This window comes from Dendropsophus ebraccatus, chromosome 11 (genome assembly GCF_027789765.1).
Source record: "Dendropsophus ebraccatus isolate aDenEbr1 chromosome 11, aDenEbr1.pat, whole genome shotgun sequence".
Lineage (NCBI taxonomy): Eukaryota > Metazoa > Chordata > Amphibia > Anura > Hylidae > Dendropsophus > Dendropsophus ebraccatus.
The window spans coordinates 4914364-4941097 of NC_091464.1; the positions used below are offsets into that span (position 1 = coordinate 4914364).

General features: G+C 47.3%; 1 protein-coding gene across 1 annotated transcript in view; it reads right to left on the reverse strand.

The window, feature by feature from the left end:
* The window catches only part of LOC138768195 (glutathione S-transferase Mu 4-like), a 42054-nt gene that overhangs the window by 6621 nt on the left and 8699 nt on the right, over positions 1 to 26734 (reverse strand). The window contains exons 3-7 of the mRNA XM_069946345.1: positions 13256 to 13320; positions 11932 to 12013; positions 9855 to 9955; positions 7513 to 7608; positions 7253 to 7363 (exon numbers count right to left, since the gene is read on the reverse strand). Coding sequence (XP_069802446.1) covers positions 7253 to 7363; positions 7513 to 7608; positions 9855 to 9955; positions 11932 to 12013; positions 13256 to 13320 — 455 coding nt within the window. The remainder of the gene's footprint in view (positions 1 to 7252; positions 7364 to 7512; positions 7609 to 9854; positions 9956 to 11931; positions 12014 to 13255; positions 13321 to 26734) is intronic.

Below are 26734 nucleotides of genomic sequence, written 5' to 3' on the forward strand. Positions count from 1 at the left end.
TTTTCCACTACGTTTTTTGGGATTTGGTCCGGATGTAGTCCAGTCTGGTGAGACGTGTACTGATCTGCTCATATACCGATGCTGCTTACATACTTTTTTGTCAATCAAAACTCGGCTGTCAATCAAAACTCGGCTGTCAATCAAAACTCGGCTGTCAATCAAAACTCGGCTGTCAATCAAAACTCGGCTGTCAATCAAAACTCGGCTGTCAATCAAAACTCGGCTGTCAATCAAAACTCGGCTGTCAATCAAAACTCGGCTGTCAATCAAAACTCGGCTGTCAATCAAAACTCGGCTGTCAATCAAAACTCGGCTGTCAATCAAAACTCGGCTGTCAATCAAAACTCGGCTGTCAATCAGTGGCAGTCAAACAAAACTCGGCTGTCAATCAAAACTCGGCTGTCAATCAGTGGCAATCAATCAAAACCTGGATGTCAATCAAAACTCGGCTGTCAATCAAAACCTGGATGTCAATCAAAACTCGGCTATCAATCAGTGGCAATCAATCAAAACCCGGCTGTCAATCAAAACCCGGCTGTCAATCATGTCGTGGAAACAGCACTTCAATGAAAACAAGGTGACTTATTTAAACCCTTTTGCTGAAAGTTTCGTCTCGTATACTAACCTCACACTTAAGAAAAGCTACTATACGAGCCGAAACGTGGCACAAAAGGGTGCAAGTAAGAGTCACAGTTTTTTCATTGAAGTGCTGTTTACGCTACATTCTATAGGATTTGCTCTGGATGTTGTGTAGTCTGATGAGACGTGCACTCTGCTACTCATATATCGGTGCTGCTTATATAGTCAGTCAAGCTCGCCAGGCAGTCAGTCAAGCTCGCCAGGCAGTCAGTCAAGCTCGCCAGGCAGTCAGTCAAGCTCGCCAGGCAGTCAGTCAAGCTCGCCAGGCAGTCAGTCAAGCTCGCCAGGCAGTCAGTCAAGCTCGCAAGGCAGTCAGTCAAGCTCGCAAGGCAGTCACTCAAGCTCGCAAGGCAGTCAGTCAAGCTCGCCAGGCAGTCAGTCAAGCTCGAAAGGCAGTCAGTCAAGCTCGACAGGCAGTCAGTCAGGCTCGACAGGCAGTCAGTCAAGCTCGACAGGCAGTCAGTCAGGCTCGACAGGCAGTCAGTCAGGCTCGACAGGCAGTCACTCAAGCTCGCAAGGCAGTCACTCAAGCTCGCAAGGCAGTCACTCAAGCTCGCAAGGCAGTCACTCAAGCTCGCAAGGCAGTCACTCAAGCTCGCAAGGCAGTCACTCAAGCTCGCAAGGCAGTCACTCAAGCTCGCAAGGCAGTCACTCAAGCTCGCAAGGCAGTCACTCAAGCTCGCAAGGCAGTCACTCAAGCTCGCAAGGCAGTCACTCAAGCTCGCAAGGCAGTCACTCAAGCTCGCAAGGCAGTCACTCAAGCTCGCAAGGCAGTCAAATTTGCCAGGCAGTCAAACTCTACTGACATGTTTCAGATAGGCGACTATAAACTGAAACGTCTTGCAAAAGGGTGTGAATTAAAGTCAAATTTTTTCATTCCAGTGCTTTTTCCACTACGTTTTTTGGGGTTTGGTCCGGATGTAGTCCAGTCTGGTGAGACGTGTACTCATCTGCTCATATACCGATGCTGCTTACATACTTTTTTGACACTCAAAACTCGGCTGCCACTCAAAACTCGGCTGCCACTCAAAACTCGGCTGCCACTCAAAACTCGGCTGCCACTCAAAACTCGGCTGCCACTCAAAACTCGGCTGCCACTCAAAACTCGGCTGCCACTCAAAAATCGGCTGCCACTCAAAACTCGGCTGTCAATCCAAACTCGGCTGCCAATCCAAACTCGGCTGTCAATCCAAACTCGGCTGTCAATCCAAACTCGGCTGTCAATCCAAACTCGGCTGTCAATCCAAACTCGGCTGTCAATCCAAACTCGGCTGTCAATCCAAACTCGGCTGTCAATCAAAGCCTGGTTGTCAATCCAAACTCGGCTGTCAATCAAAGCCTGGTTGTCAATCCAAACTCGGCTGTCAATCAGTGGCAATCAGTGGCTGTCAATCAAAACTCGGCTATCAATCAAAACCCGGCTGTCAGTGGCAATCAGTGGCTGTCAATCAAAACCCGGCTGTCAATCAAAACCCGGCTGTCAATCAAAACCCGGCTGTCAATCAAAACCCGGCTGTCAATCAAAACCCGGCTGTCAATCAAAACCCGGCTGTCAATCAAAACCCGGCTGTCAATCAAAACCCGGCTGTCAATCAAAACCCGGCTGTCAATCAAAACCCGGCTGTCAATCATGTCGTGGAAACAGCACTTCAATGAAAAAAAGTTGACTTATTTAAACCCTTTTGCTGAAAGTTTCGTCTCGTATACTAACCTCACACTTAAGAAAAGCTACTATACGAGCCGAAACGTGGCACAAAAGGGTGCAAGTAAGAGTCACAGTTTTTTCATTGAAGTGCTGTTTACGCTACATTCTATTGGATTTGCTCTGGATGTTGTGTAGTCTGATGAGACGTGCACTCTGCTACTCATATATCGGTGCTGCTTATATAGTCAGTCAAGCTCGCCAGGCAGTCAGTCAAGCTCGCCAGGCAGTCAGTCAAGCTCGCCAGGCAGTCAGTCAAGCTCGCAAGGCAGTCAGTCAAGCTCGCAAGGCAGTCACTCAAAACTCGGCTGTCAATCAAAGCCTGGTTGTCAATCAAAACTCGGCTGTCAATCAGTGGCAATCAGTGGCTGTCAATCAAAACTCGGCTATCAATCAAAACCCGTCTGTCAATCAAAACCCGGCTGTCAGTGGCAATCAGTGGCTGTCAATCAAAAGGCAGTCACTCAAGCTCGCAAGGCAGTCACTCAAGCTCGCAAGGCAGTCACTCAAGCTCGCAAGGCAGTCACTCAAGCTCGCAAGGCAGTCACTCAAGCTCGCAAGGCAGTCACTCAAGCTCGCCAGGCGGTCAAACTCTACTGACATGTTTCAGATAGGCGACTATAAACTGAAACGTCTTGCAAAAGGGTGTGAATAAAAGTCAAATTTTTTCATTCCAGGGCTTTTTCCACTACGTTTTTTGGGATTTGGTCCGGATGTTGTCCAGTCTGGTAAGACGTGTACTGATCTGCTCATATAACGATGCTGCTTACATACTTTTGCTGTCAATCAAACTTCGGCTGTCAATCTATATAGTCTATTCTGGTGAGTCTATTCAGTCAGTCAAACTCTACTGTCATGTTTCAGGTAAGCGACTATATTAACCGAAACATCTTGCAAAATCTGTCAATCAAAACTCGGCTGTCAATCAAAACTCGGCTGTCAATCAAAACTCGGCTGTCAATCAAAACTCGGCTGTCAATCAAAACTCGGCTGTCAATCAAAACTCGGCTGTCAATCAAAACTCGGCTGTCAATCAAAACTCGGCTGTCAATCAAAACTCGGCTGTCAATCAAAACTCGGCTGTCAATCAAAACTCGGCTGTCAATCAAAACCCGGCTGTCAATCAAAACCCGGCTGTCAATCAAAACCCGGCTGTCAATCAGTGGCAGTCAAACAAAACTCGGCTGTCAATCAAAACTCGGCTGTCAATCAGTGGCAATCAATCAAAACCTGGATGTCAATCAAAACTCGGCTGTCAATCAAAACCTGGATGTCAATCAAAACTCGGCTGTCAATCAAAACTCGGCTGTCAATCAAAACTCGGCTGTCAATCAAAACCCGGCTGTCAATCAGTGGCAGTCAAACAAAACTCGGCTGTCAATCAAAACTCGGCTGTCAATCAGTGGCAATCAATCAAAACCTGGATGTCAATCAAAACTCGGCTGTCAATCAAAACCTGGATGTCAATCAAAACTCGGCTATCAATCAAAACTCGGCTGTCAATCAGTGGCAATCAATCAAAACTCGGCTGTCAATCAAAACCCGGCTGTCAATCAGTGGCAATCAATCAAAACTCGGCTGTCAATCAAAACCTGGATGTCAATCAAAACTCGGCTGTCAATCAAAACCTGGATGTCAATCAAAACTCGGCTATCAATCAAAACTCGGCTGTCAATCAGTGGCAATCAATCAAAACTCGGCTGTCAATCAAAACCCGGCTGTCAATCAGTGGCAATCAATCAAAACTCGGCTGTCAATCAAAACCTGGATGTCAATCAAAACTCGGCTGTCAATCAAAACCTGGATGTCAATCAAAACTCGGCTATCAATCAGTGGCAATCAATCAAAACCCGGCTGTCAATCAAAACCCGGCTGTCAATCAGTGGCAATCAATCAAAACTCGGCTGTCAATCAAAACCTGGATGTCAATCAAAACTCGGCTGTCAATCAAAACCTGGATGTCAATCAAAACTCGGCTGTCAATCAAAACCTGGATGTCAATCAAAACTCGGCTATCAATCAAAACTCGGCTATCAATCAAAACTCGGCTGTCAATCAAAACTCGGCTGTCAATCAAAACCTGGATGTCAATCAAAACTCGGCTGTCAATCAAAACCTGGATGTCAATCAAAACCTGGATGTCAATCAAAACTCGGCTGTCAATCAAAACCTGGATGTCAATCAAAACTCGGCTATCAGTGGCAATCAGTGGCTGTCAATCAAAACGCGGCTGTCAATCAAAACGCGGCTGTCAATCAAAACGCGGCTGTCAATCAAAACCTGGATGTCAATCAAAACTCGGCTATCAGTGGCAATCAGTGGCTGTCAATCAAAACGCGGCTGTCAATCAAAACGCGGCTGTCAATCAAAACTCGGCTGTCAATCAAAACCTGGATGTCAATCAAAACGCGGCTATCAATCAAAACTCGGCTATCAATCAAAACTCGGCTGTCAATCAAAACTCGGCTGTCAATCAAAACCTGGATGTCAATCAAAACTCGGCTGTCAATCAAAACCTGGATGTCAATCAAAACCTGGATGTCAATCAAAACTCGGCTGTCAATCAAAACCTGGATGTCAATCAAAACTCGGCTATCAGTGGCAATCAGTGGCTGTCAATCAAAACGCGGCTGTCAATCAAAACGCGGCTGTCAATCAAAACGCGGCTGTCAATCAAAACGCGGCTGTCAATCAAAACGCGGCTGTCAATCAAAGGCAATCAATCAAAACTCGGCTGTCAATCAAAACCTGGATGTCAATCAAAACTCGGCTGTCAATCAAAACCTGGATGTCAATCAAAACTCGGCTATCAATCAAAACTCGGCTGTCAGTGGCAATCAATCATTACTCGGCTGTCAATCAAAACCCGGCTGTCAATCAGTGGCAATCAGTGGCTGTAAATCAAAACTCGGCTGTCAATCAAAACCCGGCTGTCAATCAAAACTCGGCTGTCATTCAGTGGCTGTCAATCCAAACCCGGCTGTCAATCCAAACCCGGCTGTCAATCAAAACCCGGCTGTCAATCAAAACCCGGCTGTCAATCAAAACCCGGCTGTCAATCAAAACCCGGCTGTCAATCAAGTCGTGGAAACAGCACTTCAATGAAAACAAGGTGACTTATTTAAACCCTTTTGCTCAAAGTTTCGTCTCGTATACTAACCTCACACTTAAGAAAAGCTACTATACGAGCCGAAACGTGGCACAAAAGGGTGCAAGTAAGAGTCACAGTTTTTTCATTGAAGTGCTGTTTATGCTACATTCTATTGGATTTGCTCTGGATGTTGTGTAGTCTGATGAGACGTGCACTCTGCTACTCATATATCGGTGCTGCTTATATAGTCAGTCAAGCTCGCCAGGCAGTCAGTCAAGCTCGCCATGCAGTCAGTCAAGCTCGCCATGCAGTCAGTCAAGCTCGCCATGCAGTCAGTCAAGCTCGCCATGCAGTCAGTCAAGCTCGCCATGCAGTCAGTCAAGCTCGCCATGCAGTCAGTCAAGCTCGCCATGCAGTCAGTCAAGCTCGCCAGGCAGTCAAACTCTATTGTCATGTTTCAGATAGGCGACTATCAACTTAAATGTATTGCAAAAGGGTGTGAATAAAAGTAAAAAATTTTTCATTCCAGGTCTTTTTCCACTACGTTTTTTGGGATACGGTCCGGATGTAGTCCAGTCTGGTGAGATGTGTACTCTTCTGCTCATATACCGATGCTGCTTACATACTTTTGCTGTCAATCAATACCTCGCCTGTCAATCAATAACTCGGCTGTCAATGTATTCCATTCTGGTGAGTCCATTCAGTCAGTCAAGCTCGGCCGCCAGTCAGTCAGTCAAGCTCGGCCGCCAGTCAGTCAGTCAAGCTCGGCCGCCAGTCAGTCAGTCAAGCTCGGCCGCCAGTCAGTCAGTCAAGCTCGGCCGCCAGTCAGTCAGTCAAGCTCGGCCGCCAGTCAGTCAGTCAAGCTCGGCCGCCAGTCAGTCAGTCAAGCTCGGCCGCCAGTCGGTCAGTCAAGCTCGGCTGCCAGTCAGTCAGTCAGTCAAGCTCGGCATAGTTACTTGGGGAGGGCTAACAACCAGAATGTGAGTTAGCTATTTTCCTGGCTGATGAAGCATTGTATCGGCTGTATTCAGACGCAGCTCATGAGCTCACACAGTTCATGGACAATATACTTATATAAGCTGTGGGTGATCAATGTCCTTGCTCTAGAAGTAGATGGTTCAGTATGGAAAGAAATTAAAGATAAATTTCTATGATTCATAAATCAAATGCAGGAATAATTAAAATACTGACAAACATCTTCTCACTTTGTGTCTGATTTGCCCATAGAAACCAATTAGAGCTCAGTGTCTCGGACTGCATTAAGCTTTATTTGGACAAATCAGACACGTTATTCTGGTCCTATGTCTGCTAAGCCCACAAACTCCAAAAAGACCCATTGTAGTGTATTCCAGCTATCATACTGCATCCATCGTAGTGTTACTTCTTACTAATCTACTAAAGGTATGCTGGTCCAGACGGAAGTTGCAATGACTACAAGCCTGTAAAGGAGCCCTATACACAAAGCATCTAACCTGCTGATATCTCCCTATAGGGCACGGGGAGCTGAGAAGGAAGGCAAACTTCTTACCTGTTTCTGTGCCAAAAAGGCTAATTAGGCATTTAGCACCGATTTAGCCCATCCCCGCCGACATTCATTAAAAAGGGTAAGTCGGCCAGGGCAGATGGGTGCACTAGGGTAGGTAGTCCCGCCTCCAGAGCGCCAAAACACTGTATCAGCATAAAGGTTAAACTCCTAACAACTCCTCACATTACTGGTACCTGGCACTACACTGTATTACAACTTCCTGAAACTATAATTTGCAGTTACGTAAATGTTCACGAGAATCGTCCAAATAAAAAGTCAAATGGAAAACATTTACCTCAAATCGTGTAAGGAAGTCTTGCAAGTTTTTGAAATTTTTCAAGCAGGTAGGATCCAAAATTTTGTGCTGATCCAGGGCATCATACACAAGAAAATCTGCAAGTGTAATCTTTGAGATGGAACACAAAGACATAAGTATTAACTAAATAGAAATGTAAAACTTTATATTATAAAGGCAGCCAACATCTACAGCAATGGGTGTATTAGTAACACATAACATATAGGGATGGAGCACGGACAATATAGAACAAGGCTTACCTTGTCTCCTACAAACCAAACTCTTTGCCCCAAAAATCGAGAGTATCTTGCCAAAACAGTTGGCAGCTTCTCCAGGTACGGTCCCTTCAGCTTTTCCTGAAGATAAAAGATAAAGGATGTCTTCTATAGATGTGCTGCACTGGCATGCATTACTTATGAAACAGTAACAGTGTTATCCAGGATTAGAAAGAACACGGCTGCTTTCTTCCAGGGCTGTGGAGTTGGAGTCATGCAGTCAGAGCTAGTTTTGGAAAAAAATTACTGACTTATAAAATTGAGTGTTTTTTTTTTTTTTCTAACAGTTTTCATCTGGATTTTATAAATGTTCCTCAGTAATATAGTTTATGTTTTATCAATCTAAGCCCTTTATTTATAACACCATAAAACCTTCTGCCATACATCTAGTTTCCTCCATACATCAGTAATCTGCTCTCTATTTGGCAGTTTGTTCCTGAGCTGGAAGAGTCCATTGTGTGGGGGGAGATGTGTGATGTTCTCTTCCTGGATGCTGGATAGTTGTATATGAGCAGCAGTGTAATATGAAGATATCCTGTGTAATAGAGAAGGAGGAGAAAACATAAGTAGCGTAGCAGTAACCTCTGTACTCCGTGTGGTGTTTTCTCTCTGAGACAAAATTGTGTGTTTTTCTTCAGTGTGCTATGGCTGCAGCTGTGTGCGCATGTGATGTGTGTGTTTGTGTGTGTGCGCGCTATGGCTGCAGCGGGCTGTGTGTGTGTGTGTGTGTGTGTGTGTGCGCGCGCGAGTGCTATGGCTGCAGCAGGGTGTGTGTGTGCAAGTGCTATGGCTGCAGCAGGCTGTGTGTGTGCAAGTGCTATGGCTGCAGCAGGCTGTGTGTTAGAGAGAGGCAGAAATTAAAATGGGTAGTCTGGGCATCAGTGAAAAATCCAAGGGGGGGGCCCACTCAGCCAATCAGTGAGTGAGGAGGGGCACAGCTGCAGTCACTGACTGGCTGAGCGAGTAGTTCCAGTGGGGCCGCAGGAGCGCAGACACAGACAGAGAGCTGATAAATCTTGGCCTATGGCTGATCCCTCTATATCACTGTGGCGGACCCCCCTATATCACAGGGATCTGGCATTGTGTATCTGTGTTTGGTGAATATTTAGTTAGAAACATAAAAGATTGTCAGCAGAAAAGACCACCTGCTCCATCTAGTTTAGTTGAGTTGTTCAGGACATGGAGGCTGAAGACTGGCTGCATCCACAGGAGAAGCTGCTTTATATCTTTCCTAATTCCCTCAGAAGTCGCCCCAGGATGATGTAGGACATTAGGGAGAAGCTGCTGAGCCCCATCCCCAGTACCCCAGTGTGATAATAACTCCCCGGCCATTTATGAAGGAGCTGGAGTCGGAGTGAGTCCAGATAAAATTTAGGAGTCCGATTCATAGCTGTGGTTTACAGACTCCACAGCCTTGCTTTCTTGGAGAAATAGTGTCCCTTTTCTCCTCAGTTTGTGTGTGGTATTGCAGCTCAGTTCCATTGTAATACCACACACAGCCTGAGAATAGGAGTGGGATTGTTTTTGGAAGAGAGCAGCTATGTTCTTATTAATCCTGAATAACCCCTCTAGAAATCGTTTAATATGGGAAAATGGATACTGGAATGCTGCCCGATATGTGGATCATCTAAAATACAAGCAGAACACTACAGAACAAGGCCTTTAACATCAGCAGTGCCTGTGTCACACACTTCCAGTGATAGAAATGCTGTTGTTAGTATGGATTCCAGGTACATAAGGAAACACTGACAAAGCAATAAACTGCTCAGCGTGAAAGGGTTACTTCCATCTGCGGTAGATATACCTTATCCACAGTATGACACAAGACGACAATAAGACATTGCACCGGGTCCAATAACTGGGGCCGCCCACCAGAACAGCCAGTCTGAAATCTCTGGCACGCGCTGGAGGCAGCACATGCACCCCTCTACTCCATTCCTTCCTTACACCCCTCTTCTCTTCTAACCCCCGTGGATACTGTACATAGGACATATCGACTGCAGATGGGAATACCGACAGTGACAGTAAACAAGGTGTGTAGTAGAGATGAGCGAACCTCGAGCCATCCGAACCCCAACTTTCGGCATTTGAATAGCGGAGGCTGCTTTAGTTTGATAAAGCCCTAAGGCTAGGTGGAAATCATGGATATAGTCATTGGCTGTATCCATGTTTTCCAGACAACCTTAGAGCTTTATCCAAGTTCAGCAGCCACCGCTAATCAAATACCGAACGATCGCGTTCGGATGGACTCGAACCTGAACCCGGTTCGCTCATCTCTAGTGTGTAGCTATAAGAACCCAAAGCAATGGTCCAATGCATTTACTTACAAACTGAGGGTCGTATGACAGAGTAGCAATCTGCATCCGGAAATCCATTGTTTCATTTTCAAGCAGCGATACCAAGGTCTTTTCCTTTTCGGTATTACCTGCTGTAAAAGACAGCAATATAGTAAGCACAAGTAGTCCTAAAGTAGTTTCTAAGCCCTTATTTATGCTGTGTTCACCTCCAAGTAATGCTTTAGGTTGTTGCGTTGGCAGTGAGCTAAGGGCCATTTTACACGGCTCGATCAGTAAACGAGCGCCAATCTATACTGAGCCCATTATATTACAAGGGCGGTGTGTGTGTATATATTATATATGTAGCTCTTGTTAGCAATGTTCGTGCAGTCCTTGCCAATAGTGTAAAAGAATAAAGCTTATACATACCTGACCATGTTCCCTAGGGATGGTCCGAACAGAGTTCTGATTCGTACGAACCCGAACTCTCGGTAATGATTCCCGCTGTCTGCCAGCTCTGTGGAGAGGGCGGATCCAGCGGGAGGACCGCCTGGAAAACTGGGATACAGCCAAAGCCATAGGCTGTATCCCAGTTTTCCTGGCGGTCCTCCCACTGTATCCACCCGCTCCACGGAGCAGGCAGACAGCGGGAATCTGATGCCGAGCGTTCAGGTTCATACGAACCCGAACCTCGGAGGGTTCGGACCATCCCTAATGCTCCCCATTGTCTTCCTGGCTTCTGGCCGCCGCAGTGGCTGGTGAACAGCCGGTCTCTGAAGTGACAGATGCTCAGGGTGACTCGGGGTGCTATCCTGTTTTGGGCAGTGATTGGCTGAGCAGTCTGTCACTTCACAGACTGGCTCTGCAGTTACATCGGCCACTGCGGACAGAAGCCTGGAAGATACCGGGCCGCGGGCCGAAGCCTGGAAGATACCGGGCCGAAGCCTGGAAGATACCGGGCAGAAGCCAGGAAGATACCGGGCAGAAGCACCAGGGAGGGTGGTATGTATATAGTTATCTTTTTTACACATTCATAAGCCGTCGACCAGGCATCACTACTAGACATAGCTATTACATGCAGAGATGCGCAGTCGGCGGCTGATTTTTAGGCAGGACCTAAAGACACGATCAGGTGATGATCCCAGTCATTGGCTGATCATTGTCTTTATTACACGGAGCGATAATTTGCGGAAACTGCCTTATTCAGCAGATTTGGGAGGTAGAAAATACACCAAATTCTACCTTCTTGCATCTATAAATGTAAAGCCAAGGCGGGGGCTCACAGAACAGTCACCAATCAGATCACATTTAGTTATCAGTAAATAGAACAGGAAATAACCAAGCAGAATATGTTCGGGGAACATCCTGCCGCCCCTGAGCCAGAGTGTCAATACATGTACATAATCCGCAGCAGATTCTGCCGCTCATACAATACACACGCAGCAGATTATGTGTGAGCGCACCCTGTGGGTCTATTCACACACAAGATGCGCAGCAGATTTGATTTATATTGATTTCTGCCGCTAGAAACTTGCAACAATAAAACTGTTCGTACGTGTGGATGGTCCCTGAATGAGCTTTTGCACAGCCCGATATGTGGCCGTGAACAGCCGCCAACAAGTGCTGATCAGTGAGAGTAGCAATCACTAGCGGCGCCTTAAAGAGACATGGTAATCGAGCTGCTGTCAGAACGCATTATTGGCCGCACGCATCTCTAGTTTACTTAGAGAGAAGAGCGGCCAATAAACAATTACTTACCAGCCGCTGTGACAGGACAGGAGCGGGGAAAGGCTGCAGGATATTGGGGGGAGCACAGGTAAGAAGGAGTTTTATTATTTTTACATTGTCATCATTTGCCGGCCGTGCAGCTGATTATTTTTTATCAGGTATAAATGACAAGCGATCAGCCAATGATCAGCTCCTTGGCTGCCCGTTTTCTGCCACATTGGCCTGATTGGGCAGATTATCGCTTCATGTAATAGGGGCCCTTAGCGAGTTCACACAGAGATTTTCTGCAGACCTGATAAATAAGCAGCAAATCTGCGCGTGTGAACATATCCAAAGGCAGCTTATAATGTAAAGGTAGAAAATGACATCTGCGTTTAATAAAGTGAATGTTCATACTCACACAGTCCATGCTTGCGGGCGATGTAGCCCAGAATAGCGTTACTCTGCGTCAATTTAAGATCTCCATCCAAAAGGTAGGGCAGCTGAGAAATACAGAGATTGTGTTATGGCTAACCTGGTACTATATCCTTAGAGGGAACTTGTCACCACATGTTGGGACACTAAACCACATATATCTTTATGCAGCTGGGGATTAATGTGAAGAAATCTGCCCACATGAAAGTGTGACTGTCATTTCAGTGCCATTTTTCAGAAGAAGCAGGATTTCGGTGTCCATTAAGCTCTATGGAGAGGGGAGGGGCTGAGAGGGGTGAGTGAGCACAGAGGAGAGAAATATCAGTCCTGCACAGGACATCATCCTGCAATCTTCTCTCAGCAAGTTCCTAGATAAGCACTGACCTTTCTGACCCCTGAATGTGCTCGGACAGTCTACAAACAGCTGACCTTCAGGTCTCTTCTTCCTGCTCACTCATCTACCTCAGCCCCTCCCCCCTCCATAAGATATAATGGACACAGCAGAACCATTCTTCACTGGCTTCTCTGTAATGGAGACAGATTTGCCTGATAATGAACAGATAAGAAGTGAGGGGGGAGGCTGGGAAATTGCTTTCTGAGTACAGAAAGAGGCTTTTTTTGCCCAATAAAACCTATTATAGAGTTATTAAAATCACTTTTACTATTGATTTCTGCAGGGGAAAACAAAAAAACAAAACAACATGACAGTTACACTTGAAGTCCGTCTGTTCCTGCATATATTCTGCTTTTGAAGTTTAACCTGAGCAAAGTCTTGGCCTGGTTTCCAGCAGCTTTGGGCACATGCAGTTAATTGAGTAATGAAGCAAAGTGTTCTCCTTGGTGCAATGTGCATGAAGCCATAAGACTGAGGAAACCACCAGTAGAGACAAGCGGATGGTCTAGTGTCCCAGAACATAGTGGAAAGATTCCTTGTAACAAATTACCATGAATAAAATACATAAACCCTGCACCCCACTGCCATGGAACACAAGTAAAAGAGTCCAGTCATTAATTGTTAAAGGGGACCTGACCTAAAGGGGCGACAGGGATTTTCTGAGCCTACACTATAGGAAAAGTCATCTTCATTCTCAAAATCGGTGGAGGCCCAGGTCCAGGGGCAGGGCCCCAACCCATCATAGAGTGAAGGATAGGTGATGAATTTATGAGCTGGGGATTGAGCTGTGGATAGACCCCAGAAGCCATGTCCTATGACTGTATGTGAGGCTGGCGTACAGACACTTTAGTGATGAGCCATACTGCAGCCCCTTAGGTTACATCTTCAGGTTGACATTTTCTTTATGCTCACTTACATTTGGAAAGTCCAAGCCCAGCTTCTCCTTCTCTTTCAGCCATTGACTCTTGTCATAGTTCGGTGCTGAAAGGAGACACACAAGTCTTAGTGGTGAGGATATATATTGGTCATGGTTTCTGGCTCTCAGAAATATTTTGTACCCATCATTAAACGGCATCTATATTATTTACATCACACAGTGGAAGGTTAGCTCAGACAGCTTGAGAAACACTTATTACATTGTAATGTACTTACTGTAGGTATGGAGATAGATAGACATACACACACACAATCTCCCCGAAAATAATGCAGTGTCTTATTAATTTTTGCTCCCAGAGATGCACGTGGTCTTAATTTTCCATGAAGAATTCACGTCACATGCACCGCAGTGACAGAGCGTACAGTAAGGCGGCTTCCGGCCACTAGGGGGAGCCCACCACAGCACACTCATATAGCACAGCAGGGACAGAGCGTCACCACTGCACACTAGTACAGCACAGCAGTGACAGAGCGTACAGTATGGCAGCTTACGGCCACTAGGGGGAGCTCACCACAGCACACTCATATAGCACAGCAGGGACAGAGCGTCACCACTGCACACTAGTTCAGCACAGCAGTGACAGCGTACAGTATAGCGGCTTCCGGCCACCAGTGGGAGCTAACCACAGCACACGTATAGCACAGCAGGGACAGCGCGTCACCACAGCACACGAACAGCACAGCGCTTACAGTATTGCGGCTTCCAGCCACCAGGGAAAGCACACCACAGCACACTCGTACAGCACAGCAGGGACATCGTACGGTATGATGGCTTCCGGCCACCAGGGGGAGCTCACCACAGCACACTCAGGGACATAGCGTCACCACAGCATACGAACAGCACAGCAGGGACAGTGCGTACAGTATGGCGGCTTCCAGCGACCAGGGAGCGCACACCACAGCACACCCGGGACAGCGTGTACAGTATGGCAGCTTCCATCCACCAGGGGGAGCTCACCCCTACACACTCGCAAAGCACAGCAGGGACAGCGTACGGTACGGTGGCTTCCGGCCACCAGGGGGAGCTCATCACAGCAGACTTGTACAGCACAGCAGGGACAGTGTACAGTATGGTGGCTTCCGGCCACCAGGGGAAGCACACCATAGCACACACGTATAGCACAGCAGGGACAGTGTATAGTATGGAGGTAGACAACAAAATAATGGCAGACTGTGTGCAGCACTACATCTGGCGGGAGGGGACAGCAGCAGGCGATGGGACTCTTGATGTCTTGTCATTTACAACTGACGACCACGGAAGGGAATACTGGGGTGACAATCTGCAAAGGACAGTAAAGGTAGGGGGCATCGGCTAAAACAGAATCACAGCTGCATGCCGCGGAGTTTTGTTTGGTGGCTCACTTCCAAACAAACACTTTGCTAGGTCTTACTTTTAGGGGAGGCCTTATATTTACCAATTCAGCAAAACCTCTACTGGGTCTTTTTGTGGGGGCACTAAATAACATCTGCCCACAGTAACCAGTCCCAGCTCAGCTTTCATGGTCACAGAGCTTGTTGCTCTCAGTATTGATCGTTTATTTCCCCTAGAAAAGACAGAACACTGCGGCCGATTTATCAGAACTGAAAGCGTCTTTATAGCGCCCGATCCGGTTTAGTTCTTTAACCTGTGTAATGAGTATATGACATTAGTAAGCCATTTGTTTTTATATGGCTGACGGAGTCCTACTTACCAAACAATATGCTCTGGCTCTAGTAAAATTTGTTATTTTATGACATCTGGTTTTATGAAACAATAGCAGACTCTATATAACCTTATAACCCTGGAAAAACCACTCTGCATTTATATCTTGATGTGTCCAGAATAAAGAAATGAAGAGATAATCTGCCAGATGTAGATGCAACCAGGAATGGTATGTCCAGCTCCATAGTCCAGGTGTTCTGTAAATGTCTCTCTGCAGAGAGGGGGCGCTCTTCTAACCCATGTGAGAGCTGTGCCAATTGCTCTTACTAATCCTGAGTATCTTCTAAATAAAGCATGTTCACCATACACGCAAGGAATATAAGGTAGATATATGCATAGAATCCCATTTACTGACTCAGGCCAAAGCAGTGTAATGGTGCGTTTACACAGACAGATTTATCTGACAGATCTTTAAAGCCAAAACAAGGAACAGACTATAAACAGGGATCAGGTCATAAAGGAAAGACTGGGATCTATCCTCTTTTCAAATCCATTTCTGGCTTTGGCTTCCAAAATCTGGCAGATAAATCAGTAAACACACCCTAAGTTTTACCTTTATTCATGTACTTCAAGCTTGCTGCACTATTCCATAGGATGCAATAAGTGGCATCCATCATAGGTATATATCAGATGTGTATATCAGGGAGACAATGCAAGACACGGAGCGAAAGTAAGCTGATGTCTCACACTTTGCTTCCGTCCCAGAATCCTCCTTTTGCAGCAATTCCAGCATTGCACACCTTTGGCATTCTAGCTGTTAATCTGTTGGGGTAAGCTGGAGAAATTGCCCCCCACGCTTCTAGAAGCAGCTCCCACAAGTTGGATTGGTTGGATGGGCACTTCTGGCGTACCATACGGTCCAGCTGCTCCCACAATGGGGTGGTGATCTGGTGACTGCGCTGGCCACTCCATTCCCTATGATAGAATACCAGCTGCTGCTTCTGCTGGAAATAGTTCTTGCACAATTTGGAGGTGTTTAGGGTCATTGTCCTGTTGTAGGATGAAATTGGCTCCAACCAAGCGCTGCCCACTGGGTATGGCATGGCGGTGCAGAGTGATAGCCTTCCTTATTCACAATCCCTTTTACCCTGTACAAATCTCCCACCTTACCAGCACCAACCCCAGACCATCACATGACCTCCACCATGTATAACAGATGGCGTCAGGCATTCTTCCAGCATCTTCTCATTTCTTCTGCGTCTCACAAACCTTCTTCTTTGGGATCCAAACACCTCAAACTTGGATTCATCCGTCCACAACACTTTTTTCCAGTCTTCCTCTGCCCAATCTCTGTGTTCTTTTGCCCATCTTAATCTTTTTCTTTTATTGGCCAGTCTCAGATATGGCTTTTTCTTTGCCACTCTGCCCTGAAGCCCAAAATCCGGCAGCTGCCTCTTCCCTGTAGATGGTGACACTGGTGTTTTGCGGCTACTATGTAATGGAGATGCCAGTTGGGGACCTGTGAGGCGTCTGTTTCTCAGACTAGAGACTCTAATGTGCTTATCTTCTTGCCTAGTTGTGCAACACGGCCTCCCACTTCTTTTTCTACTCTGGTTAGAGCCTGTTTGTGCTGACCTCTGAAGGGAGTAGTACACACCGTTGTAGGAAATCTTCAATTTCTTAGCAATTTCTCACATGGAATAGCCTTCATTTCTAAGTACAAGAATAGACTGTCAAGTTTCAGATGAAAGTTCTCTCTTTCTGGCCATTTTGAGCGTTTAATTGACCCCACAAATGTGATGCCCCAGAAACACAATCTGCTCAAAGGAAGGTCAGTTTTGTAGCTTCTGTAACGAGCTAGACTGTTTTTAGATATGTGAACATGATTGCACAAGGGTTTTCTAATCATCAATTAGCCTTCTGAGCCAATGAACAAACACATTTTACCATTAGAAGACTGGAGTGATAGTTGCTGCAAATGGGTGTATTTGTTTAAAGTTAGGACTAGTTTAAAGTTATCTTCATTGAAAAGTACAGTGCTTTTCCTTCAAAAATAAGGACATTTCAATGTGACCCCAAACTTTTGAACACTAGTGTATGTCCATGAGGCTTTCTATAAAAGACGTCACTAAATACTCTGAACAGACAAGGCAAGATGGCCGCCCCCATAATAATGTACAGTAAAAAATGAAAAGAAATCCAGTCAAAAAATAGAAATGGATTGGAATAAAAGAAAAAAAGTTATTATTTAATCAGTAAAATAAAACCTTGGCGAACCGTTCTGTGGCTGGCCTTGAACCTGTGAACCTGTCCCTCAGCCACAAAGGCAGCAATCAGCACTTTCTGATGTTTCTCAATCCAGCAGCCATGGCACCAGCCAAACCGAGCTTTGCTTTCTGAACGCTGCATCTAAGAAAGCACATATGAGGTCAAGGTCCTGCTTTTTATTACAGCTAGCACCTGCTACTGCCTAACCATAAAGAAAACTTTAGTGTAGTTTGTGGCCCCCCCCTAGAAAATGGATGGATGAACACCCTGAGACGCAACGCCCACCGACACAGCGTGAGATGCCAACGCCCACCGACACAGCGTGAGATGCCAACGCCCACCGACACAGCGTGAGATGCCAACGCCCACCGACACAGCGTGAGATGCCAACGCCCACCGACACAGCGTGAGATGCCAACGCCCACCGACACAGCGTGAGATGCCAACGCCCACCGACACAGCGTGAGATGCCAACGCCCACCGACACAGCGTGAGATGCCAACGCCCACCGACACAGCGTGAGATGCCAACGCCCACCGACACAGCGTGAGATGCCAACGCCCACCGACACAGCGTGAGATGCCAACGCCCACCGACACAGCGTGAGATGCCAACGCCCACCGACACAGCGTGAGATGCCAACGCCCACCGACACAGCGTGAGATGCCAACGCCCACCGACACAGCGTGAGATGCCAACGCCCACCGACACAGCGTGAGATGCCAACGCCCACCGACACAGCGTGAGATGCCAACGCCCACCGACACAGCGTGAGATGCCAACGCCCACCGACACAGCGTGAGATGCCAACGCCCACCGACACAGCGTGAGATGCCAACGCCCACCGACACAGCGTGAGATGCCAACGCCCACCGACACAGCGTGAGATGCCAACGCCCACCGACACAGCGTGAGATGCCAACGCCCACCGACACAGCGTGAGATGCCAACGCCCACCGACACAGCGTGAGATGCCAACGCCCACCGACACAGCGTGAGATGCCAACGCCCACCGACACAGCGTGAGATGCCAACGCCCACCGACACAGCGTGAGATGCCAACGCCCACCGACACAGCGTGAGATGCCAACGCCCACCGACACAGCGTGAGATGCCAACGCCCACCGACACAGCGTGAGATGCCAACGCCCACCGACACAGCGTGAGATGCCAACGCCCACCGACACAGCGTGAGATGCCAACGCCCACCGACACAGCGTGAGATGCCAACGCCCACCGACACAGCGTGAGATGCCAACGCCCACCGACACACAGACACAGTGTGAGATACCAACGCCCACGACACACAGACACAGTGTGAGATACCAACGCCCACCGACATACACAGCGTGAGATGCCAACGCCCACCAACACAGCGTGAGATGCCAACGCCCACCGTCACACAGTGTGAGATGCCAACGCGCACCGACACACAGTGTGAGATGCCAACGCGCACCGACACACACAGCGTGAGATGCCAACGCCCACGACACACAGCGTGAGATGCCAACGCCCACGACACACAGCGTGAGATGCCAACGCCCACGACACACAGCGTGAGATGCCAACGCCCACGACACACAGCGTGAGATGCCAACGCCCATCGACACACAGACACAGCGTGAGATGACAACGAACACCGACACACAGTGTCGAAATGAAATGAATCCCCTTCATTCCCCTATATATACACACACATGTGCAAATTATAGGGGATGACGAAAATTATTATCTAACTGGCCTGGAATGAACAGTATACGGCTATGGTCACACGTTTGTTTTCAGCCATATTTTTCATTTATCAGACTACGGACATGAAAATAATGGCGGCCCAAAAATATGGCTGAAAATAATGTAAACACGGCGTGTGTGTGTGTGTGTGTGTGTGTGTGTGTGTGGCTTATGGAGGAATGAGAACACATCCCAAACAATAATTATGAATCTGATTCAACAGGATGTGTTCATACCCCTATAATGTGCACATATATCCCCTTCATTCCCGTATAATGTGCACATCTATCCCCTTCATTCCCGTATAATGTGAACATATATCCCCTTCATTCCCGTACCTGAGGTAGTGAGAGGACTATCATATCCTCTCACCCTTTGGATCGTTTTTCATACCTATATGGTTTTTTCATTGTTTTTAATCATGTTTGTTATGGTGCTTCTTTTTTTCTTGTTTTTTTGTGGAATCATGTACAACAAATAAAATTGATTATATATTATCTTGGTGGTGTGCGCAATTATGGTGTTTAGCTTGTGTTCTTTTTGTTTGGTACAGTGAACTCATTGTCATGTTCAAGCAGAAATCGAGACTCATCAGACCAGGCAACCTTTTTCCAATCTTCTACTGTCCAATTTCGATGAGCTTGTGCAAATTGTAGCCTCAGTTTCCTGTTCTTAGCTGAGCGGAGTGGCCCCCGGTGTGGTCTTCTGCTGCTGTAGCCCATCTGCCTCAGAGTTGGCCGTACTGTGCGCTCAGAGATGCTCTTCTGCCTACCTTGGGTGTAACGGTTGGCTATTTGAGTCACTGTTGCCTTTCTATCAGCTGGAACCAGTCTGCCCATTCTCCTCTGACCTCTGGCATCAACAAGGCATTTCCGCCCACAGAACTGCCGCTCACTGGATGGTTTTTCTTTTTCGGACCATTCTCTGTAAACCCTAGAGATGGTTGTGCGTGAAAATCCCAGTAGATCAGCAGTTTCTGAAATACTCAGACCAGCCCTTCTGGCACCAACAACCATGCCACGTTCAAAGGCCTCAAATCAACTTTCTTCCCCATACTGATGCTCGGTTTGAACTGCTGCCGCCATGTGATTGGCTGATTAGAAATTAAGTGGTAACGTGCATTTGGACAGGTGTACCTAATAAAGTGGCCGGTGAGTGTATATCCCCTTCATTCCCGCATAATGTGCCCATCTATCGCCTTCATTCCCCTATAATGTGCACATCTATCGCCTTCATTCCCCTATAATGCGCACATCTATCGCCTTCATTCCCCTATCATGTGCACATCTATCCCCTTCATTCCCCTATAATATGCACATCTATTCCCTTCATTCCCCTATAATGTGCACATATATCCCCTTCATTCCTGTATAATGTGCACATATATCCCCTTCATTCCTGTATAATATGCACATATATCCCCTTCATTCCCCTATAATGTGCACATATATCCCCTTCATTCCCCTATAATGTGCACATATATCCCCTTCATTCCTGTATAATATGCACATATATCCTTCATTTCCCTATAATGTGCACCTATATCCCCTTCATTCCCCTATAATGTGCACATATATCCCCTTCATTCCTGTATAATATGCACATATATCCTTCATTTCCCTATAATGTGCACATATATCCCCTTCTTTCCTGTATAATGTGCACATATATCCCCCTTTTCCTGTATAATGTGCACATATATCCCCTTCATTCCCCTATAATGTGCACATATATCCCCTTCATTCCTGTATAATATGCACATATATCCCCTTCATTCCCCTATAATGTGCACATATATCCCCTTCATTCCCCTATAATGTGCACATATATCCCCTTCATTCCTGTATAATATGCACATATATCCCCTTCATTTCCCTATAATGTGCACATATATCCCCTTCTTTCCTGTATAATGTGCACATATATCCCCTTCTTTCCTGTATAATGTGCACATATATCCCCTTCATTCCCCTATAATGTGCACATATATCCCCTTCATTCCCCTATAATGTGCACATATATCCCCTTCATTCCTGTATAATGTGCACATATATCCCCTTCATTCCCTTATAATGTGCACATATATCCCCTTCTTTCCTGTATATTGTGCACATATATCCCCCTTATTCCTGTATAATGTGCACATATATCCCCTTCTTTCCTGTATAATGTGCACATATATCCCCTTCTTTCCTGTATAATGTGCACATATATCCCCTTCATTCCCCTATAACAGGGGTCCCCAAACTAGTGTTGTCACGATACCAGAATTTTGAGTTCAATACCAATACCAACTTTTTTTTTTCAATGCTCGATACCAATTCGATACTTAATAAATTTTATTTAAAAAAACCCCACAAGAATAGAGATGCGCCCGTGCGGACCATATTATTTTAAAACTAAAGTTTGCCTTATTTAAAATAAATGTTGCCCTATTCTCACTCCTAACACTTTTTTATCTTTTAGCCTGCATGGCTGTGGGGCAATCTGTAGTTTTATTTAGTAGCACGTTTTTATGTGGTAGTGAATTTGGTGGTTTCTCCGCTTGCACCATTTACCATGCATCATCAGGAAGGTGATAATCTTATAATATGCACAATAACACTTCAGCTATCAGGGGGATGATGGGAACTGTAGTCATGTAACACACTTCAGCTATCAGGGATGATGGGGGCTATAGTCATGTAACACACTTCAGCTATCAGGGATGATGGGGGTTGTATACATGTAACACACACTTCAGCTATCAGGGATGATGGGGGTTGTAGGCATGTAACACACTTCAGCTATCAGGGATGATGGGGGTTGTATACATGTAATACACTTCAGCTATCAGGGATGATGGGGGTTGTATACATGTAACACACACTTCAGCTATCAGGGATGATGGGGGTTGTAGTCATGTAACACACTTCAGCTATCAGGGATGATGGGGGCTATAGTCATGTAATACACTTCAGCTATCAGGGATGATGGGGGCTGTAGTCATGTAATACACTTCAGCTATCAGGGATGATGGGGGCTGTAGTCATGTAACACTTCAGCTATCAGGGATGATGGGGGCTGTAGTCATGTAATACACTTCAGCTATCAGGGATGATGGGAACTGTAGTCATGTAATACACTTCAGCTATCAGGGATGATGGGGGTTGTATACATGTAACACTTCAGCTATCAGGGATGATGGGGGTTGTATACATGTAACACTTCAGCTATCAGGGATGATGGGGGTTGTATACATGTAACACTTCAGCTATCAGGGATGATGGGGGCTGTAGTCATGTAACACACTTCAGCTATCAGGATTGATGGGGGTTGTAGGCATGTAACACACACTTCAGCTATCAGGGATGATGGGGGCTGTAGTCATGTAACACACTTCAGCTATCAGGGATGATGGGGGCTGTAGTCATGTAACACACTTCAGCTATCAGGGATGATGGGGGCTGTAGTCATGTAACACACTTCAGCTATCAGGGATGATGGGAACTGTAGTCATGTAACACACTTCAGCTATCAGGGATGATGGGGGCTGTAGTCATGTAACACACTTCAGCTATCAGGGATGATGGGGGTTGTAGTCATGTAATACACTTCAGCTATCAGGGATGATGGGGGTTGTATACATGTAACACTTCAGCTATCAGGGATGATGGGGGTTGTATACATGTAACACACTTCAGCTATCAGGGATGATGGGGGTTGTATACATGTAACACACTTCAGCTATCAGGGATGATGGGGGCTGTAGTCATGTAACACTTCAGCTATCAGGGATGATGGGGGTTGTAGGCATGTAATACACTTCAGCTATCAGGGATGATGGGGGCTGTAGGCATGTAATACACTTCAGCTATCAGGGATGATGGGGGTTGTAGGCATGTAACACACTTCAGCTATCAGGGATGATGGGGGTTGTAGGCATGTAATACACTTCAGCTATCAGGGGGATGATGGGGGTTGTAGGCATGTAACACACTTCAGCTATCAGGGATGATGGGGGTTGTAGGCATGTAATACACTTCAGCTATCAGGGATGATGGGGGTTGTAGGCATGTAACACACTTCAGCTATCAGGGATGATGGGGGTTGTAGGCATGTAATACACTTCAGCTATCAGGGATGATGGGGGCTGTAGGCATGTAATACACTTCAGCTATCAGGGATGATGGGGGCTGTAGGCATGTAATACACTTCAGCTATCAGGGATGATGGGGGTTGTAGGCATGTAATACACTTCAGCTATCAGGGATGATGGGGGCTGTAGGCATGTAATACACTTCAGCTATCAGGGGGATGATGGGGGTTGTAGGCATGTAACACACTTCAGCTATCAGGGATGATGGGAACTGTAATCATGTAATACACTTCAGCTATCAGGGATGATGGGGGTTGTAGGCATGTAACACACTTCAGCTATCAGGGATGATGGGAACTGTAATCATGTAATACACTTCAGCTATCAGGGATGATGGGGGTTGTAGGCATGTAATACACTTCAGCTATCAGGGATGATGGGGGTTGTAGGCATGTAACACACTTCAGCTATCAGGGATGATGGGGGCTGTAGTCATGTAACACACTTCAGCTATCAGGGATGATGGGAACTGTAGTCATGTAACACACTTCAGCTATCAGGGATGATGGGGGCTGTAGTCATGTAACACACTTCAGCTATTGGGGATGATGGGGGCTGTAGTCATGTAACACTTCAGCTATCAGGGATGATGGGGGTTGTAGGCATGTAATACACTTCAGCTATCAGGGATGATGGGGGTTGTAGTTGCACTACTCCAGCTGGATTCGGGCGGCAGAGTAATGTGCAGGCTACCGCCCCCCTCCCCCTTCCCAGTTGCAGCCAGGCCGACCTTTTCCTCACCCCCCACATTGCTGATGCCGGCCCGGGAGTGTCCTGACGGCTCCCACCTCACAGCCATCCACCTCCTGTCAGATCTCCTCCTCGCCTCCCCCACCTCCAGCCTTCTCCCCCGGACGGTGCAGCTCTCAGCCTCTCTCTTCGCTCTCCTGCCGCCGACGTTGCTCTGTAATGCTATACTGACCCAGGACCCCGCGTCCCCCTCGGCTCTTGTCCGATACTCACCGGGCCCAGCTCTGTGTCATGCCCGGTGCCTGTGGAGGGGGGAAGCTCATGCCGCTCATCTTATACCATAAGACCTCAGCACTATTGCAGCTGCCAACCCCGCTGTGGTACACACACGTGTCCCCCGCGGCGATGTGAGAGGGAGGAACGGCCGGCGGCAGCAGCATGGTGCGCGGAAGATCGGGGTCCCAGGTCTGTGTTTGCAGGGGTGGCACATAGAGAACATGACAGGCGCTCAGGTAGCCGCCTGTCATGTTCTCTGTTAAACTACGCTATTTTGTAGTTTAACAAAGTATCGATACCAGGAAATCCTGGTACCGAACCTTTTTTTTTGCCCCGAAAATCGATAGTAGTATCGATTTTTCGGTGCATCGTGCATCCCTACCCCAAACTACGGCCCACGGGCCACATGCGGCCCTCTGAGGCCATTTATCCGCCCCCCACCTCAGTGTAGCAGAAACTCCCTCTCCCCACCTCCTCTAGGCGGCGCCCGGCCACCCGGACTCACAGCATCATCACAGCCAGCAACAGCAACGCCCCCCCCCCCCCCCCCCACGGACTCCCCACTCCTCGGCGTCGCCCCCCTCCCCCTGGATCTCACCTCCCACATCAGCCTCTCAGCAGAGGGATCGTCCAGCAGACGCAATGATCAGTGTCGTACTGGGCCCCTGCCCCACTCCCACTGACCGTCCAGCAGCTGGGGCCCCCAGACAGCCATAGAGTGATGCTGTCTGTCCTCAGCGGGCCGCAGCAGTTGTCAGGCCCTTTTGTCAAAACCATGTCCCGGGAAGCTCCGCCCCTCCTCGGGAAGACCCGCCCCTGTCGGCACGAGTGATGTCACTGATGCACAGGAGGGAGAGGAGTCGCTGGGGGGCAAGAGCAACCATACAGGTGAGGCGAGTATAGCTGTTTTTTGTTTTAAATACAAATGGAGGGGCAGGAGAATGATGGAGGCTGTATAATGGTGATAAGGGGCAAAGGGATGAGAGAGGAACTACTATGATGATGGAAGGGCAGGAGGATGATGGAGGGGTAGTATTATGATGATGAAGGGGTAGTAATATGATGATGGAGGTACTAGTATGATGATGGAGGGGCAAGAGGATGAAAGGGGTAGTAGTATGATGATGGAGGGGCAGGAGGATGAAAGGGGTAGTAGTATGATGATGAAGGTGCAGGAGGATGATGGGGTAGTAGTATGATGGTGTAGGGGCAGGAGGATGAGGAAGGTAGTAGTATGATGATGGAGGGGCAGGAGGATGAGGAAGGTAGTAGTATGATGATGGAGGGGCAGGAGGATGAAAGGGGTAGTAGTATGATGATGAAGGGGCAGGAGGATGATGGGGTAGTAGTATGATGATGGAGGGGCAGGAGGATGAAAGGGGTAGTAGTATGATGATGGAGGGGCAGGAGGATGAAAGGGGTAGTAGTATGATGATGAAGGGGCAGGAGGATGATGGGGTAGTAGTATGATGATGAAGGTGCAGGAGGATGAGGAAGGTAGTAGTATGATGGAAGGGCAGGAGGATGAAAGGGGTAGTAGTATGATGATGTAGGGGCAGGAGGATGAGGAAGGTAGTAGTATGATGGAAGGTGCAGGAGGATGATGGGGTAGTAGTATGATGGAAGGTGCAGGAGGATGAAGGGGTAGTAGTATGATGGAAGGTGCAGGAGGATGAGGAAGGTAGTAGTATGATGGAAGGTGCAGGAGGATGATGGGGTAGTAGTATGATGATGAAGGTGCAGGAGGATGAGGAAGGTAGTAGTATGATGATGTAGGGGCAGGAGGATGATGGGGTAGTAGTATGATGATGGAGGGGCAGGAAGATGAGGAAGGTAGTAGTATGATGGAAGGTGCAGGAGGATGAGGAAGGTAGTAGTATGATGGAAGGTGCAGGAGGATGATGGGGTAGTAGTATGATGATGAAGGTGCAGGAGGATGAAGGGGTAGTAGTATGATGATGAAGGGGCAGGAGGATGATGGGGTAGTAGTATGATGATGAAGGTGCAGGAGGATGAAGGGGTAGTAGTATGATGATGGAGGGGCAGGAGGATGATGGGGTAGTAGTATGATGATGAAGGTGCAGGAGGATGAAGGGGTAGTAGTATGATTATGTAGGGGCAGGAAGATGAGGAAGGTAGTAGTATGATGGAGGGGCAGGAGGATGAAGGGGTAGTAGTATGATGATGGAGGGGCAGGAGGATGATGGGGGTAATAAAATGATTATATGGGGTGCAGCTGCATCATATGCGCACTAACTACCAGTATGTACAGTCAGCCAGTAGAATGCTATCTCTGAGCCACAGCCTGCTCTGAGTGGGGGGACAAGGGAGTTGTCGCAGATCCAGATGATTTCAGAATAGGGCCGGGTCAGTATGTCGCTTTTTACCGATTCTTCTTTGGTGGGCCCCAAGGATTATTTACTCTGGTGGTCCCCAGGTATCCCAGTCCAACACTTGCAGTGATGACAAGTCATTGCGCCTGCTGGGGGGATCCCTACAGCGCCTGGAGAGGTGAGAAGCCAGAAGAGAGAAAGGCTGGCTCCATGCCAGGATTAGGGGAGTATAATGTTTTGTTTTTTATGTCTTGGGGCAGGAGGACATTATCACTATAGGGAAAATGCAGGGGGACACATGGGGGCAATGCAGGGGAACTTTATTACTTTATTTAGGGGACACCACAGGGGGACATTAGGGATGCTTTAGATTTGCCTAAC